The sequence below is a fragment of the Epinephelus moara genome, chromosome 4 (assembly GCF_006386435.1).
Source record: "Epinephelus moara isolate mb chromosome 4, YSFRI_EMoa_1.0, whole genome shotgun sequence".
In the NCBI taxonomy this organism is placed as follows: domain Eukaryota; kingdom Metazoa; phylum Chordata; class Actinopteri; order Perciformes; family Serranidae; genus Epinephelus; species Epinephelus moara.
The window spans coordinates 14,543,458-14,559,972 of record NC_065509.1 but is presented as its reverse complement, the minus strand read 5'-3'; the positions used below and the strand labels follow the sequence as shown (position 1 = coordinate 14,559,972).

The 16,515-nt window shown below is 45.0% G+C and overlaps 1 protein-coding gene across 1 annotated transcript in view; it reads left to right on the top strand.

The window, feature by feature from the left end:
* tenm2a (teneurin transmembrane protein 2a) overlaps positions 1-16,515 on the top strand; it is a 235,680-nt gene that overhangs the window by 214,168 nt on the left and 4,997 nt on the right. The window contains exons 17-31 of the mRNA XM_050042757.1: positions 911-1,172; positions 1,455-1,722; positions 3,785-3,928; positions 6,893-7,142; positions 7,507-7,527; positions 7,668-7,897; positions 9,663-9,817; positions 10,126-10,227; positions 10,543-10,716; positions 11,794-12,431; positions 12,769-12,944; positions 14,617-14,852; positions 14,947-15,243; positions 15,489-16,046; positions 16,204-16,473. Of these exons, the coding sequence (XP_049898714.1) occupies positions 911-1,172; positions 1,455-1,722; positions 3,785-3,928; positions 6,893-7,142; positions 7,507-7,527; positions 7,668-7,897; positions 9,663-9,817; positions 10,126-10,227; positions 10,543-10,716; positions 11,794-12,431; positions 12,769-12,944; positions 14,617-14,852; positions 14,947-15,243; positions 15,489-16,046; positions 16,204-16,473 (3,781 nt within the window). The remainder of the gene's footprint in view (positions 1-910; positions 1,173-1,454; positions 1,723-3,784; positions 3,929-6,892; positions 7,143-7,506; positions 7,528-7,667; positions 7,898-9,662; positions 9,818-10,125; positions 10,228-10,542; positions 10,717-11,793; positions 12,432-12,768; positions 12,945-14,616; positions 14,853-14,946; positions 15,244-15,488; positions 16,047-16,203; positions 16,474-16,515) is intronic.

Sequence of the window (16,515 nt, the reverse complement as noted above, 5' to 3'; positions counted from 1 at the left end):
CTTTACGCTAACTCACCTGACATGTCTTTCCATTTCTCCTGCAGGAATTCCAGTTTCGAGGGCATTTTAGGCTGCTTTAATTTGACTTTTCTGTCCAATTTCCCCCCCTACAAGTTATTTTGAATTTAAGTCTGGCTGACATCCGTAACATGTTATTTCAAATTTTTGATTCATTGGTTCTTTAGACTGACCTCCACTCATTAAATGTGCGGTTTCTGTGTTTCCTGTCTCAGGTTCTTTAAGCGCCCGTCTCCTCCTCTTATCAATGCTTTTCTTTACAGCGTTTTCCTCCAGTTAGGCCAAGCTGACGCTGAAACATCTGAACTTCTCGTAACATTTAATTAACCTTGTATTTCAGGGGCAGTCACTAGCCAGTTTCACGGACTTGTGACTTGAATGAACATGTTCTGATGTCCCCGTCTGACCTTGTTTCGTTTTGATGAGGGCTTTTTTCCTCCAGTTGTTAGAGGCTCTTGGCCGCAGCACTTCCAGACACTTACAAAGCTTTGGCCATTTGCCATAGCAAATATGTGTGTACGACCTTTTTCTATATTAATCATTACCCCACAGCTGTTAATCAGACTTTGGAGACAAGGGGTTAAAGAGCGTCTAATAAAATCACTTCTACACTGACACCAGTGTTCTAACATTGTGTTATTTATATTTCAGACCTTAAACACTTGTCTAGACAGCCTGTCTAGATGTGCATGTTGTAAAAGTGTGTCGTACCACTATGAAATAATTTTTTTAAGATCTATTCCAGGTGTTTTTTGGGGATGAATTAAAGCAGTGGAGTAAATGTTGTATTCGAAGAAACAAAGGCTGACAGTGTATGAGTCCAAATAATGGTCCATCACAGCACGTCCCCATCTGTACCTCATTCCCATCCTCTTCTTGCAAACCTCTCCAGGTTTGACCTGATAGCTAACGGTGGGGCATCACTGACTCTGCGGTTCGAACGTGCCCCCTTCCTGAGCCAGGAGCGCACCGTGTGGCTGCCCTGGAGCCAGTTTTATGCTATGGACACTCTGGTGCTTAAGACAGAAGAGAACACGATCCCGGGCTGTGACCTGAGCGGCTTCGTCAGGCCTGACCCTCTTGTGATTGCATCCCCTCTCTCCTCCTTCTTCAGCTCCAAGCCAGGGGAGAAACCCATCATACCGGAGACACAGGTGCAGTACCACTGACCTCTGGCAGCCGGCTAATCTCCCTTCTGGTTCCCTCGCTCTCCTCCCACTCTCCTGTATGCCTGTCTCTTGTAGCTTTCTTTCTCCTTTCGCTTCCATAGCTTTTCCCCCCATTTGTTCCCTCTTTCTCTATTTCTTTATTTCTACCATTGTTTTTTCCCTTTTTTTGTCCTTCAGCCGTCAGTGGAAGCGTGACCCCCATTACTGCCTCCCTCTCTAATCCCCCCTAATCCCTCTCTCCTGTCATCTTCTCTCTTTGTCTTCCAGGTGCTGCATGAGCAGATCGAGGTGCCTGGTTCGAGTCTGAAGCTGTGCTACCTAAGCTCCAGGACGCAGGGTTACCGCTCCCTGCTCAAGGTGACCATGACTCCAGCTGTGGTGTCCATGGGCCTGCTGAAGGTTCACCTGATGGTAGCAGTGGAGGGTCATCTCTTCCAGAAGTGGTTCCACGCCTCACCCAACCTGGCCTACACCTACATTTGGGATAAGACCGATGCATATGGGCAGAGGGTCTACGGGCTTTCTGAAGCAGTTGGTGAGTGGAAGGGACTGATGGAAGCTGTGTTTGGGGGTTGGGGGCTTTTTTCCCAGTGGAGTAGAAACTTTACCAGTAAGGCAGCACTGGCTATGACAGAGGGAGAGAGTGCTAATTAGGAAGCCTGAAGGAGAGATAATACACCAGAAACCAGGCCTCCATCCACTACGCAGTATAGCCACAGTTAAGTGCTTTTTTTTTTTTCATACGTCTATTTTTCATTGAAGCTGCGTGTGGTTCAGTCAGCCAGCCGTAACTGTGGTGAAGGGTTATTAGCCATCAGGGTGAGTTAGCAGTTAGCTACTGGAGCAGCAAGCATGAGTCCAGGGGAGCCTCAGTGCTATTACATTCTGCTGTCACAGTCGCTCACAGATGCTGTCAGCCAAGCACTGCTGTCAGGCCACAGATGCAGTGGACATCTGGGGCTTCAGTGTGGACTAAAATCATGAGGGGCATACTGTTTGGGAAATTACATTCGCTCAGAGACCCCATAGTTCCCCAGAATGACTGTAATTTGACATTTCTCAAACATAATAAAGCATATACATGGTTTATGATTAGGTTATGTTTTGCTAAGCGTGGATACAGACTCAGGTACACTGCATTATTGTTTGCCGCGAAGCTGAAAAGGTGCTGGCAACAGCACTCTCACTGTGACACAAGTGGGAGTTGATGTGTTAACACACTTTTCCTTTCAACAAGTTGGAACAGAGCAACACACACATGCATGCACAGCATTGCTCTATGGTACCAGAGACTTTAAACAATCCGATTGTGAGGAAAATAATTGTACACGAGTCATAACCAAGAGAATAAATAGGCGTAAATGTCTAATTTTACCCATCTACCCACATCGTCCAATAAATGTCCCATTGGCGTGACAGCCCGTTATACAAAAAACAAACGCCCATTGCTCTGATGTCTCATGTTACTGAAAACACACAGTTAGGTAACTGAAACACCAGAAAAATGTTTGTATTGTTTGTCTTTTTAAACCACAGATATGTTACACTTGCACATTATTTGATAGCAGATATATTTAAATCTTATGTGTCTTAATGCTAAGGTAATGTACATGATTAGGTTTAGGCACCAAAACCATGAGGTTATAGTTAGGAACAGCTCAAACTTTGGTTTAAAACACCTACGTCTGGTGGCACAAAAGCTGCTGGAAAAGTCGGGACAGGTTGGTGAAAAGCATCCGTGTTTGGTGACTCAAATGCCACCATGAAGGGTCGTTCACCTGGAATCAGTGGCTCAAACCATGCTGAGAAGCTAAGGATCGGTAAAACCACTTGAGTTCGATAGCTCAACGTTGCGGGGAGCTACCTGCAGGGAGTGTGTATTTTCAGAGAAACAGGACCTCAGAGCAGTGTGCATTTGTTTTTGGGATAACAGGCTTTTGCGCCAATGGGACAATTTTCTGACTAATGGGGCTTCGAAATTCTGGAAAGTCAGAACAATAGCGTAGTAATTTCAAGTGTCACAGAATGGTCAAAGTCGGAACATTACATTATGGCATTTTTTGACATTATTGATTGTACATCGCACAGGGGGAAAACCTGTTGTACAAATACACTAATTATTGTATGTCTGACATTGCTGACAGTACATACAGTACGTACATATGCAGAGTAGTCTTAATATATCTACTTCATCTCAGCTCATTTTCCTTCTAAGCACCAATCAGCACATGTGCATGATCAGGGCAGCAGCAGAGCTTTCACAGTGGCAGCCAGTGTGACCTGCAGGTTTAAAGGCCCACTGGGCAATCTGTCCAATTAACAAGGTTTTTAATTGATTTAGCAGCATGTGAGGGTGTTAGTTAGGTGTGAGTGCAGGTTTTGGTACAGGTGCTAACTAGCTTCTCTGTGTATCACACATTTCACAACTTAAATGAAGTTGGGAGGTTATGCTCTAATTAAGTTTTACGTCACTTCTCTTCCTCCGTTAGCTCTATCGTGTTTATGTATCCTGCTTATGTCTTTTTTCATCCCCTCTTTTTATCTTGACACCTATTTTTTCCTCCACTTCTCTCGCCTCTACCCTCTTCTATATGTAGTGTCAGTGGGCTATGAATATGAGTCCTGTGCCAGTCTCATCCTCTGGGAGAAGAGGACGGCCATTCTGCAAGGCTACGAGCTGGATCCCACAAATCTTGGCGGCTGGTCACTCAACAAGCATCATATACTGAACACAAGAAGTGGTACGTACACGCACGCCTTAATGTTCCCTCACAAATGAGCACACACTTTTCCACTTTTTCCTTCTGGTTTATATTTATCCAGTCCCCCGTGTGTAGCGCGTTTACAGTACTGTGTATCTCACAAAACTTGCTATTGTCTTGGGGAGGGGGTAGGCTACACTGCGCTTCCTGTGGTTCATGTGGAGTTGCCAGGCGCCGCTTTTTACCTGTTTCACAGGAAGAGCTCACCTAGTTTGACTCCCTCATCCACAAATGCCAGCCCTACTGAGTAAATATGTGCGCCGACCAATCAGCAGCAGCTAGCACAATAGAGGCAGGGGGTCGGGAGTGGCGGGGGGGCAGAGATACATTTTCCACCAACTGATTCGGGATGTGTGCGGCGCTTGGGCGAAGGGGAGTCATTTTTGTTGCATCATCTACTGTACCATTATCTACACTCTGTGCAGTAATGCTGGAAAACATGGAAATATAAATGGGCTGATGCAGCAACGCTCACCTGCTGTGACAATCAGTGTACTAATGGAATGGACGCAACTGGAGAACCAGTGGTGTGCAGAGGCATTTTTAGATGCGGGGGGAATGCATCCAGCCTCCCTCGTCCTCCTCACCTGATATAAGCCGGCTGTACAGTAGAGTAATGTTTTCCTGGGAATGATGCAATACGACTATGTTTTACTTTGGCCGTCAAAAAGACTTATGTCAAAATAATAAAATGCCGCGCTGCAGTGATGAATGGAACACACAAGTGAACAAAACACCACTGCAGCACTGTTAAAAAATTTGGAATCAGCTAGAACAAAAGCTCGACTGGGTACAAAGGCTGAGAGGACGATGCTATATATTTGAATGGTCTTTGATGCTTTTAGGCTGTAGAAAGTCCTCTTTACAAATAGATTTTCATTCATTTTTTGTGAAGGTTTTGCAGAAGAGGAGTGTTTTGTACACGGAGAACAAAATGCCAATCAATGGTTCAACCAGACTGACGATTAAAAGGGCAGAAAGAGACAAAGAAACATCTGAGCAACAGTTAAATGAGAATAAAATAAATCTCTAGTCGCTGGAAAAAGAAACTGGAAACTTCAGCATCAAAGTGTGTGCAGATTTAAAAAGGAGCAGGTGTCTGTTACAGTGTCAAGTGTGCAATAATACCTATAACAAGCTGGAATTAACAGGCAATGTGTTGCTTTAGCAAAGCTATTCTTAAATCTTCACAACAGAAGTAGGAGGGCACCCAAGGGTTAGCGCAGAGAATATCAGCTGAGCATACTATGCACTTACAAATCACAGTTTAAACTTATTAAATCTAATCACTGAGTAGACTGCAGCGGGCTCAAAGAAAAATGGGTTCCCAAAATATTTAGAGCCCACTTGCACATTGATGGTTCATTGTGGTCACTTGTGCTTTTCAGGACTGGGGAACAAATTCAAAATCAAAGGGTGTTTGGTTACAACAATATTATCCTCTGTCATGCAGCACTGTGAGGACATCACGTAAAATTAAGTTTTGATGATATAATTACTGGGGCCAAAACTATTTCACATGAAAATATTTCAGTGTTCAATGTTACAACAATAAGGCAGAATTTGTGAGGTCTTAACTAATTTAAACATCCATTTTTAATTTCTTTTTGTAAATTTGAGTGAAGCCTTTCTATGTAAAAGTCCACATTTCTAATGTCACAATATTCTTTTTAAAAACTATAATACTGTCATTTTCATACTTTTTGCATTTACCTATTAGCAAAATATAGATTGACTTAACTCACTCTAATAACCAACAAAATAATATATTATTATATATAATATTCCTACATAACACTCATCTCTGCACAAGACCACATATATACTACTTATAAATGTCTGATACCTGAAGACACCCTGTACATTTGGTGTCGTAATTATGCTGTTTAATCAGTTGAAATAGCCATTATTGAAGGAAAGAAGGAAAACGTGAATATAACATTTAATCCAAAACTTTTGAAGGGAGATTAATTTATTACAAGCCTAAGAGCCTACAGCCACACTAGCAGCTGCACTCTAACATCAGCATGCTAACGTGCTAAGAGTAGCCCTTTTTAAATAGCAATTGTGCAAATTTGCAGGTTAATGGCCTCTTCATTTGCGAGGACAAGGAGGGCGCGCAAGTCTTTGTCTCCCCAGTTGCACATCTTTACAGTGTCTGTCAGGTTTGCGTTTCCCTCTTGCTACTAGCTGCTCATTCCTGCTATCAGCTGTTTCTTGTTTATCCACCACTAGTGGGTCGCACGTGCGGCGTCATCAACAGCTCCTCCCACAAGTCATCAACAGCCCCTCCCATTGCAGAAGGACGCCTCGTTCTTTTTAAACCAAAAAGGTTCCGCCAATATGACTATCCTACGAAGCGGAAAATTGGGCACCTCGGATCAACTCGCCAATCCGACTATCTAAACGCTCGCAGCTTGCCGGCAAAACGGCCCAACATTCGCCGAAAATCTGGCAGTGTAAAAGGGGCTACTGACAATGCTAACATGTTATGTCAAGCAAGTTAAATGCTTATCATCTTAGTTTAGCATGTTAGCACTTGCTTAGTAGCAGCTAACACAAAGTACAGAGGGTGTTCTCACATAATCTCCTTACTTGAGTATTAGACATATACACATTTTGATCTGACGATAGCAGTACTTAAAGAGTTAAGGAATTAGCAAAGGTATCACAATTTGTCATGGGAAGCCATCCAATAATTGTTAAGACATTTTACTTGCTCATGCAAATGTCCACCTTATGGTGGTGCAAGATGACTCTTGACAAAAGTGGTGGACCAACCAAACGAAAGACATCGCCTTCCCTATTCCCACGCAGCAAAGGTGTCTAAAATATACTTGTATAAGCTTCTAAGCTCAGCTTCTAATGTTACCAAAGATCCTCTAACCAAAATACTGATCCCGGATCTATTTTATGTTTCTCTTCACCCTCACTCTTGTCCAGGCATTCTACACAAGGGTAGTGGCGAGAACATCTTTGTAACCGAGCAGCCCCCAGTAATCACCAGCGTCATGGGAAACGGACGGAGGCGCAGTATCTCCTGCCCCAGCTGTAATGGCCTGGCAGACGGCAACAAGCTGCTGGCACCGGTCGCCTTGGCAATGGGCATTGATGGCAGCCTCTACGTTGGGGATCTCAACTTTGTGCGCAGGGTCTACCCATCTATGAACACAACTGGCATCCTGGAATTAAGGTAAGAGAATAATCAATCAGAGAGCAGATTGGGATTTTGAGGGTTTTTTGATGTTGCAGGAGACATACTGATAGATACAAAAAGGGCTGCATATAATAAAGTAAGATGGCAGGAGAAGCAGAGGGGGAAGACGAGATGTTTTTAGTACATTAAACATGTAGGATCGCACCGTCCCTTGAAACAGTAAAGGTGAGACACTGGGGATGGCAGGACTGAAGTAGAATTATTCACTGTACTAGATACCATTTCTCCAAGGTGTTTAAATTTTGCTCTTCACACCACAGCCAGCTTTGTGTTGCTTTCCCCAGACTGTGTGAATTAACATTTGTCTTGTTGTGCTTTTGTCTCACTCTCTCCCTTGAAGGAACAAAGACTTTAGACACAGGTAAGATTCTTTGTTACGATAAATTAAAAGATATTTTTTTCCTGAACATTTCAGCGAAAATAGCAATAGTACTACTTCAAATTAAATCAAGCTGTCCTTTGACGTTTAAAATAATCATGTCTTCCTTTCTATCACCACAGTAACAATCCAACCCATAAGTACTTCCTGGCAGTGGATCCAGTAACTGGGGCTTTGTTCATCTCAGACACCAACTCCCGCCGAATTTACCGCGTTCGCTCATTAACGGGAGGTCGCCTGCTGTCAGATAATGCAGAGGTGGTGGCTGGGACAGGGGAGCAGTGCCTGCCCTTTGATGAGCGCTGCGGTGACGGCGGCAAAGCCACTGAAGCTACACTTATGAGCCCCAAAGGTGAGCCACTGGCGAAGAGTCACTTCACTTAATCACTAATTATGTTGATGACTGAATAATCGTTTTAGTCAATTATCAAGCAAAAATGTTGGCTCTCACTGAGTCCTGTTTGTGGAATGTGAGGGTGTGCTGCTTTTTTAAGCCTCCGTGCTGGCGACAGCTGCGGCCAGGGGCATTATGTTTTCAGCTTGTCCGTCCTTCCCATTTTTGTGAAGGAATATCTCAAGAGCACCTTGAAGGAGGTTGCTCAAATTCGGCACAAATGTCCTCCTGGACTCAAGGATGACCTGATTAGATTTTGGTCAAAGGTCACTATGACCTCGGGTTGAAGATGTGTATGAAGCATCCGTGTTTTTGAATTTGTAGCTTCTTTGCAGCAACATTCATATTTGAAGTGCCTACTGTCACGCCTACACATGAGGCTGGACAGACCTGATTGTAAACTGCAACTTAATCTAATTGGTGGAGGCATATAACCGTAAGATGGTAATCGTAGCTCTGTTTTATATCTTTATAAACTGAATATCTTTCAGATTTGTATAGTTGTTTGGACTCAACAAGACATTTAAGATGTCACCTCGGGCTATGGGAAATTGTGACAGGCATTTTTCACTGTTTTCTGACATTTTATTGACTTTGCTCGTAATGAAACTAATCGTTAGTTGCAGCCCTAGGGAGGTACAGTCAAGCCAGTGCGGCCAATAACCTCTATATTTAGTCTTGATGATTATAGTTTTATAATTTGTTGAATTTCAGGAAATTCTTTAGATTGTTTTGGTCAAATGTCACATGTAGATTGAGGCGCATTAAATTTCCCTTGATCGGAATATAATTTGTTACTCGTGACTCAACTAAAGCAGGACAGACACAGAAGGAGGTTATAAACCAGGTTAATGTTAAACTTATTAATGGAATTATTTTTGTGGATCATCGGATCTTAGAACATTGTGACACCAAACTGTCAAGGATGTCACGCTGTCACATTTCCTGTCTGTGACACAAGTGTGTGCACATGTGCAGATGTTGGTTTATATACAGTATGTGTGTGTGTTTGTGAGAGAAGATGGGAGAGATAGAGAAGACAATGAGCCACTGATTCCCTCTTACCTGTCACAGGCAAAGTCAGCCGGCACACATCAGCTTGCCCTCTCCCTGCCTGTTCCTTCTCCGTCTTTCTCTTCCTTCCTCTTCCTCTCTCTCATTTACTGTGTGCCCTTCGCTGTATCCTCCATCTGTTGTTGTGCATCTCGGTGCGTCTAGAAGTTATTTTGGGGCACAGTTGCCTCGAACAAACACACCTGTCTGAATGCCTGCTGCCTGTTAGACCGACGAGGCTGACACAGCACCACTGGTAAACGCTAAAATAGAGAAAGGCAGGAACAAATGAAAAGAAGAAAGGTGGGGGCGCCAAAAAAAAAGAGGCAGCAGCAAGGGGAAACAGAGGAAGGAAGTAGAGTGCAACAGATCACTTGGCTTTCTAAAGAATCTGCTTGCAGTCTACAATTGCCCTCTGGGAGGAGCATGAGCTCAGCTCTGCATCCCGATGACTCATCCCAAAACTAACACTTCTCTAACAGTTCGATGCCCCTTCCATCACTTTGTTCCCTCTCATTCGATGAAGCATTGAGCAATTCGGCTGTCAGGGCTGCTATCCGTTCTCAGCCGGTGGAAGGAGTGAAGTTTAATTGACTTAAAATGTCTATGGGTTGCCCGCGGCGTTTGAGTTATAAGTCGTCACTCACGGTGTTCATCTCTGCTTTGACAGGTATCGCAGTGGATAAAAATGGGCTGATGTACTTTGTGGACGCCACCATGATCCGTAAGGTGGACCAGAACGGCATCATCTCCACTCTGCTGGGGGCCAATGATCTGACTGCCGTACGGCCGCTGAGCTGTGACTCCAGCATGGACGTCAGCCAGGTATGGCGGTTAAAGAGGAAGTGCGGGAGAGACAAGAGATGGCGGTGTGATAGATGACGATCTAACAGCCCTGTGAGTGCTGAGCTATGACGATTGTGTGGACACGCGCCAGCCAGGAGGTCAGGGAGGGACTGATTTAGGGGGGGATTAAAGAGTCCATGGATAAATGAATGGATCAAAAGAGAGTGAGGACTGCAGTCACTTAAAAAAAAATGAAGAAGAGACTTGTCTGAGCCTTGGCATCCTTTCAAAACGCCTCCCTCAGCATAGATATTATCTCATGTATAACTTTTGTTTCTGCCTACTAGGTGCGTCTCGAGTGGCCCACTGACTTAGCAGTGAACCCCATGGACAACTCTCTCTATGTCCTGGAAAACAATGTCATCCTACGCATCACTGAGAACCACCAGGTCTGTACCACAAGGCTGGATCATCACTGCAAAACCCTTAGGGTGGTTTTGACAGGATTTAGTCCCAATTAGGCTTTCTCTGGCCAATTTAGAAGTAAAAGTTCATATTCAAACATAGTTTTCTAAGTTTTGCAGTGGTGGTTGCATTACTAATTAATTAGCTCTTGGAAAATTCTACCTTCTGGAATCTTGCTTCATTATGGAAAGTTTCATCTGCAGTGTGTGAAGAGCAAAGCACTGCTAACATCTATGCATGTTTGTGGAAGTATTGCCATCATTTGATCATTGATGTGACACTACATTCATTCATTACAGGTGAGCATCATAGCAGGTCGGCCCATGCACTGTCAAGTGCCAGGTATCGACTACAGCCTCAGTAAGCTGGCCATACATGCAGCCCTGGAGAGCGCCACAGCCATCGCTCTGTCCCACACCGGCATCCTCTATATCGCTGAGACGGACGAGAAAAAGATCAACAGAGTTCGGCAGGTATGAGATGGAGGAGTGCTACACACACAACCTTATCTTTAAATACCCCCGCACCCGTATCAGATAAACTCAAGTACCCCTTTATCACCACCACCCACCAGGTTCCAAATGTGTTCATAAATGGGATATTATTAAACACCATTAGGGCGCCCAGGAGCTCAGTAGGTGGGGCATGCGCACCATGTACAAAGGCAGTGTCCGTGCTGCAGTGGCTGAGGCTTCGATTTCAACCCGCGGCCCTTTGCTGCATGTCTCTTTGCCCCTCAACCAGCTTTGTATCATCACAATGTGATTCATATGTGTAAATGAACTATGTTAAACTTCTCTCAACCTTACCAACACCCAGATCTCCCTACTCATTTGCCAGCGAGAACTGTTGGCTCTTGTGCCATTGCTCAAACTACAGATTGTACTTTCTCATTTTTGTAGACAAGTATATTATTGTATCCAGAAAGAGCCTCATCTCCATCTCTTTCTGTTGTTCTCTGAAACTCAGATTAGACTGTGAAACTACACAGTGTTGATCAAATATAAACCAAGAATCTGTTACTGTATTGCCTATTTGTTGCCTAAAATGTCTTCAGAAACATATTTTAGCTCACCCTTTAGCTGTAATTCGAGATCTTTCTTTACCAGCCAGTGGCCATATTGTTTTCAAATTAGTTTTCCACCACAGTTTTTCCATGTACCCTCTGGTAACAACAGAAGTACTCCCCAGGGTACAAGTACCCCTGATTGGGAATCACTGCTGCACACAGTTGTTCAGCTGCGTGGTTGTTTTAGAAGGAATTTGTTAGTTTAAACTTATTTTTGTTGGCTAGCAGAACTGACAGCACAGCTGGTCAGGCTGTGTGGGTGCTTTTTAAGATATTCTGAGATTGTTTCAGATCTCCAGACACTACATTCAGTTCAGGCACTTTAATGTTTTCTTCCATTCCTCTGTTTTGATAACTCAAAACGAATTGCGCTTTTGGTGATCCATTTTCTTTCATTGTGTGGTGAGAGGGTTGTTTTTTCCCCCATTCTCATCATTAACCGGCTCTCCTCTTCCATTTTCTGTCTGTGCGTTTTTCTTAGGTGAGCACTAATGGAGAAATCTCTCTCCTGGCCGGTGCCGCCTCCGACTGCGACTGCAAGAATGACGTCAACTGCAACTGCTTCTACGGCGATGATGGCTATGCCCCCGATGCCGGCTTGAACTCCCCCACTTCCTTGGCTGTGTCCCCCGATGGGACGCTCTTTATCGCAGACCTCAACAATATACGCATCAGAGCTGTGCGGGCCAACCGGCCCGGCCCTGCCGTGTCCAGCGTGGGGTACGGAGGATCTGCGCAGTACGAGGTTGCATCGCCAAGAGAACAGGAGCTGTATGTCTTCAACGGGGAGGGTCTACACATCCAGACAATTAGCCTGGTAACTGGGGAGCCACTTTACAACTTCACCTATGGTCCTGATGGAGAGCTGGCCATGCTGGTGGATAACTGCAACAACACAGTGAAGGTGAGAAGGGACGGCCAGGGCCAGGGAGGAGGAGCCGGACTGCTCAGACTGGTGCTGCTGCCAGAGAATCAAGTGGTGACCCTGGGACTGGACCCCACCGGAGGGCTGCGCAGTGTGTCAGCCCTGGGCCAGGAGGTGGCTCTGATGGGTTACAGTGGCAACACGGGCCTCCTGGCTACCAAAGCTGATGAGACTGGATGGACCACATTTTACCAGTGAGTGTTTGTGATAGTGTGTGAATGTGTGTGTTTGAATATTTCCATCACTTATCTACATGTCTGAAATACAAAATGAATGAGTTTCACAGGTTTTATGTTCATCATGTTCTATTGAATTCCCAATGATTCATCTGACACCTCACACAGTGCGCTGCTGCCCCCCAGTGTTGGCTTTAATAACTACAGCCAACTCCTGTACAATGACTTGCTATGTCCCTCTCAGGCAGTGTGTGTGTGTGTGTGTGTGTGTGTGTGTGTGCTTGCACAACACACATGCAGTTCAAATATGACACTTTCTTTGCCTTTGCCAATCACCCTCCCTGCAATCTCCCAGGTACGACAGTGAGGGTCGCCTGACCAACGTCACATACCCCACGGGCATGGTGACAAGCCTCCACCGGGAGATCGAGCGCTCCATCAATATCGACATTGAGAGCTCCAGCAGAGACGACGATGTCACCGTCATCACCAACCTGTCCTCCGTGGAAGCCTCGTACACTGTGGTGCAAGGTAGAGACACACTCAGCACATATACGGAGGAAAATGAGCTGGTCATGAATTTTTAAATACTTGCAGAGGATGTGGCACGGAGGGCTCAAGTCGTCAATGTAGGGCCATATAAATCAAAATGCAATATCAATTATGTTACAAATTAATTATTGAGTGGTAGATAAAATTAAAGTGGGTTTTTATATGTTATTGATGCTTGGGCAAGACACTAAAACTATTTAATCTTGGTATTCAAAAATATAGCCGCCCTCTGTGATGGTGGATATGCGCCGGCCTGCCGACTCTAATTGAAAGTCTTGTAATTTTCACTCAGTTATGTGCATGCACCAGGAGATTATTTCCCTTCCCTACCCACATCCAGCCTTTCTCTCGCTCCCTCTCATGGAGTAAAATTACCAATATATAGTTGTTAATCCCAGCTGGGATCATCCTGCTTTTGAATATCATCACAGCAAAATTCATTAACTCATGCAGAGTGAATCCTCCTTATCCCTCAAGCTTTCTCCTCACACACATACACACAGACGCACCGACATACAAATACAGCTCTCAACCATTTCCCATGATCCCTGAGCTTATTTGGTCTGTTTAGAGAGGAAGGAGAAGAAGGAGAATAATTTTCTCCCTTTTCTTGACCAGTGGCGTGACAGAAGTATGAATGCAGACTGTGGGCTATATAAATCTGAAGGTCTCCTAGAAAATAAGTTGTAGATGTATTCAGTGATCCACCTGCGTTGCGGGAGGAAAAGGGGAGAGTTGTTCACGGAGCTGTAAGTCATTTAAGGTTTCCACCGCACTGTGTGGGTTTCAGCACGGCTCTCTGCTGACATACTCACTTAACCATCTCCCTCTCTTTCCGCTCTTTCTCGCTCTCTTCATTAACTCCTGCACAGTGAATTCTCGTTGGCCCTCAAGCTCTCATTTCTCTCTCTGTCTCCCTCTCCTTCCCTCTCCCTCGCTTCTGTTTTATTACGAGGTCGTTCAGACAGAGAGAGCAGAGAAGATTTATCTAAAGGCTGTTGCTGCCAAGTCAATGGAAAAAGCTTCACTTGTCTGTTTGAGGCATTGTTAAAATGTGCCTGGAGCTTTATTACAAATTGGCCTTATGGATTACTGTCATTTATGGCGGGGCTTCAAAGGGAGACACCATCTGATCCCCTAACCTTTTGTAAATGAAAGAAGGAAAAAAAGAAAAAAGAAAAGCTCCCTCCCTCTGCATCTGCCAGATATTTCTGAGCCGAAAACAATTTTATCTTACTTTCAATCACATCATTGTGATCAGGACGCCTGTTTTCAGACATCTGAGGGAAAATTTTGCCTCAGCATTAGGCACGGGCTTATCTGTTTCCATTCTTGTGTTTGAGAGTGAGTCATTAAACTGTAGAGATAGGGAGATTGTAGAGAGAGTCAGTTTAGCCTGACTATTTTCATTCAGAATATTTTAGAGTTTGCGCGAAGGTCTATAAATATTTTATGGACATGATCTTGTTCTTACTGACGTGAGCCTGTCGGCTTAAGATTAGACTTTTCCTTGTCTTTTATGTATCAATAATTGCTTTTCTTACAACATGGATATCTTGTCAAATGCTGCTAGACAAAGGCTAAAAGTCATCTGGTCCCTTCAGTGGCTACTATCCTTGCCTGACTCATACCTATGTGTCTCCCCCTACAGACCAGGTGAGGAACAGCTACCAGCTGTGCAATAATGGGACCCTGAGAGTGATGTACGCCAATGGTATGGGTATCAGCTTTCACACAGAGCCCCACATCCTGGCAGGCTCTGTCAGCCCTACGATTGGTCGCAGGAACATCACCCTGCCCACTGACAATGGCCTCAACTCCATTGAATGGCGTCTGCGTAAGGAGCAGACCAAGGGCAAGATCACCGTGTTCGGGAGGAAGCTTAGAGTGAGTTGACCTTTTTATATGGAAGTGATGGCCTTGTTTATAAAACAATGTTAACATTTCCTGAAATGAACTCTTCTTTTCCTCTTCTCTTTAGGCTCATGGTCGCAATCTGCTCTCCATTGACTTTGACCGCAACACACGCACAGAGAAGATTTACGATGACCACCGCAAGTTCACGCTACGCATCATGTACGATGCTCAGGGCCGGCCAGCTATGTGGTTGCCCAGCAGCAGCCTGGCAGTTGTCAACGTGTCGTATTCTACCACCGGACAGCTAGTTGGGCTGCAGAGGGGAAGCATGAGTGAGAGGACTGAATTCGACCCACAGGGACGCATCCTGTCTCGCTCTTTCGTGGACGGGAAGGTGTGGAGCTACAGCTACCTCGACAAAGTAAGCACGTTTATCTTTAATATTGTCATCTAGGTATCAAATCTTAGCAAGGCAAGGCAATTGCAAGAACAAAAAGCAATTTGGATTGCAGAATTGAGTGAAGTAATACATCATTTTCATGGTTATGAAGATTCAAATTTGTCAGCTGAGAGCAAATTACTGCTGGTGCTATTTCACAGGAGGCAAGTCATCCATTGATAATGCTATTATATTAATCCGGATTTCGCCTCCCTCTCTGCTTCCAGTCCATGGTGCTGCTGCTGCAGAGCCAGAGACAGTACGTCTTTGAGTTTGACGCCTCAGGTCGGGTCACAGCTGTCACCATGCCCAGTGTGGCCCGCCACACCATGTTCACACACGTGTCAGTCGGATACATCCGCAACACCTACAACCCCCCAGAGAGCAACGCCTCAATCATCCACGACTTCAGCGAAGACGGCAGACCTCAGGCCACGCATTACCTGGGCACCGGCCGCCGTGTCCTCTACAAGTACGGCAAGCTGGCAAAGCTGTCAGAGATCGTGTACGACAGCACCGCCGTCACTTTTGGCTACGACGAGACAGCTGGTGTGCTGAAGATGGTCAACCTGCAGAGCGGGGGCTTCTCGTGCACCATTCGCTATCGCAAAATGGGCCCGCTCATCGACAAGCAGATCTACCGCTTCAGTGAGGAGGGAATGGTCAACGCGAGGTTTGATTACACCTACCATGACAACAGCTTCCGTATCGCCAGCATGAAGCCAGTCATCAGCGAGACGCCACTGCCTGTTGACCTCTACCGATACGATGAGATCTCTGGAAAGGTGCATAAACTTTGTTCCAGTCTATGTTGTCTCTTCATCCCCTGTTGAGCAATGATGTACAAAAGAATGTAACTTACAAAATGAACTTCACCTGTGTGTACCTTCTTTGGTCGGCTGCCAGAGGACTCACCTTTTCTCTAAACCTTTCTACCTACAGGTGGAGCACTTTGGAAAATTCGGGGTCATTTACTACGACATTAATCAGATCATCACCACCGCCGTTATGACGCTGAGCAAGCATTTCGACACCCACGGTCGCATCAAGGAGGTCCAGTACGAGATTTTCCGTTCTCTTATGTACTGGATGACAGTCCAGTACGACAGCATGGGACGGGTGGTGAAGAGAGAGCTCAAAATTGGGCCCTACGCCAACACCACTCAATACCGCTATGATTATGACGGAGACGGTCAGCTCAGTGGTGTGAAGGTGAGTTGGTGTAATGTGAAGTTTTGTTTTGAAAGCGTAGGT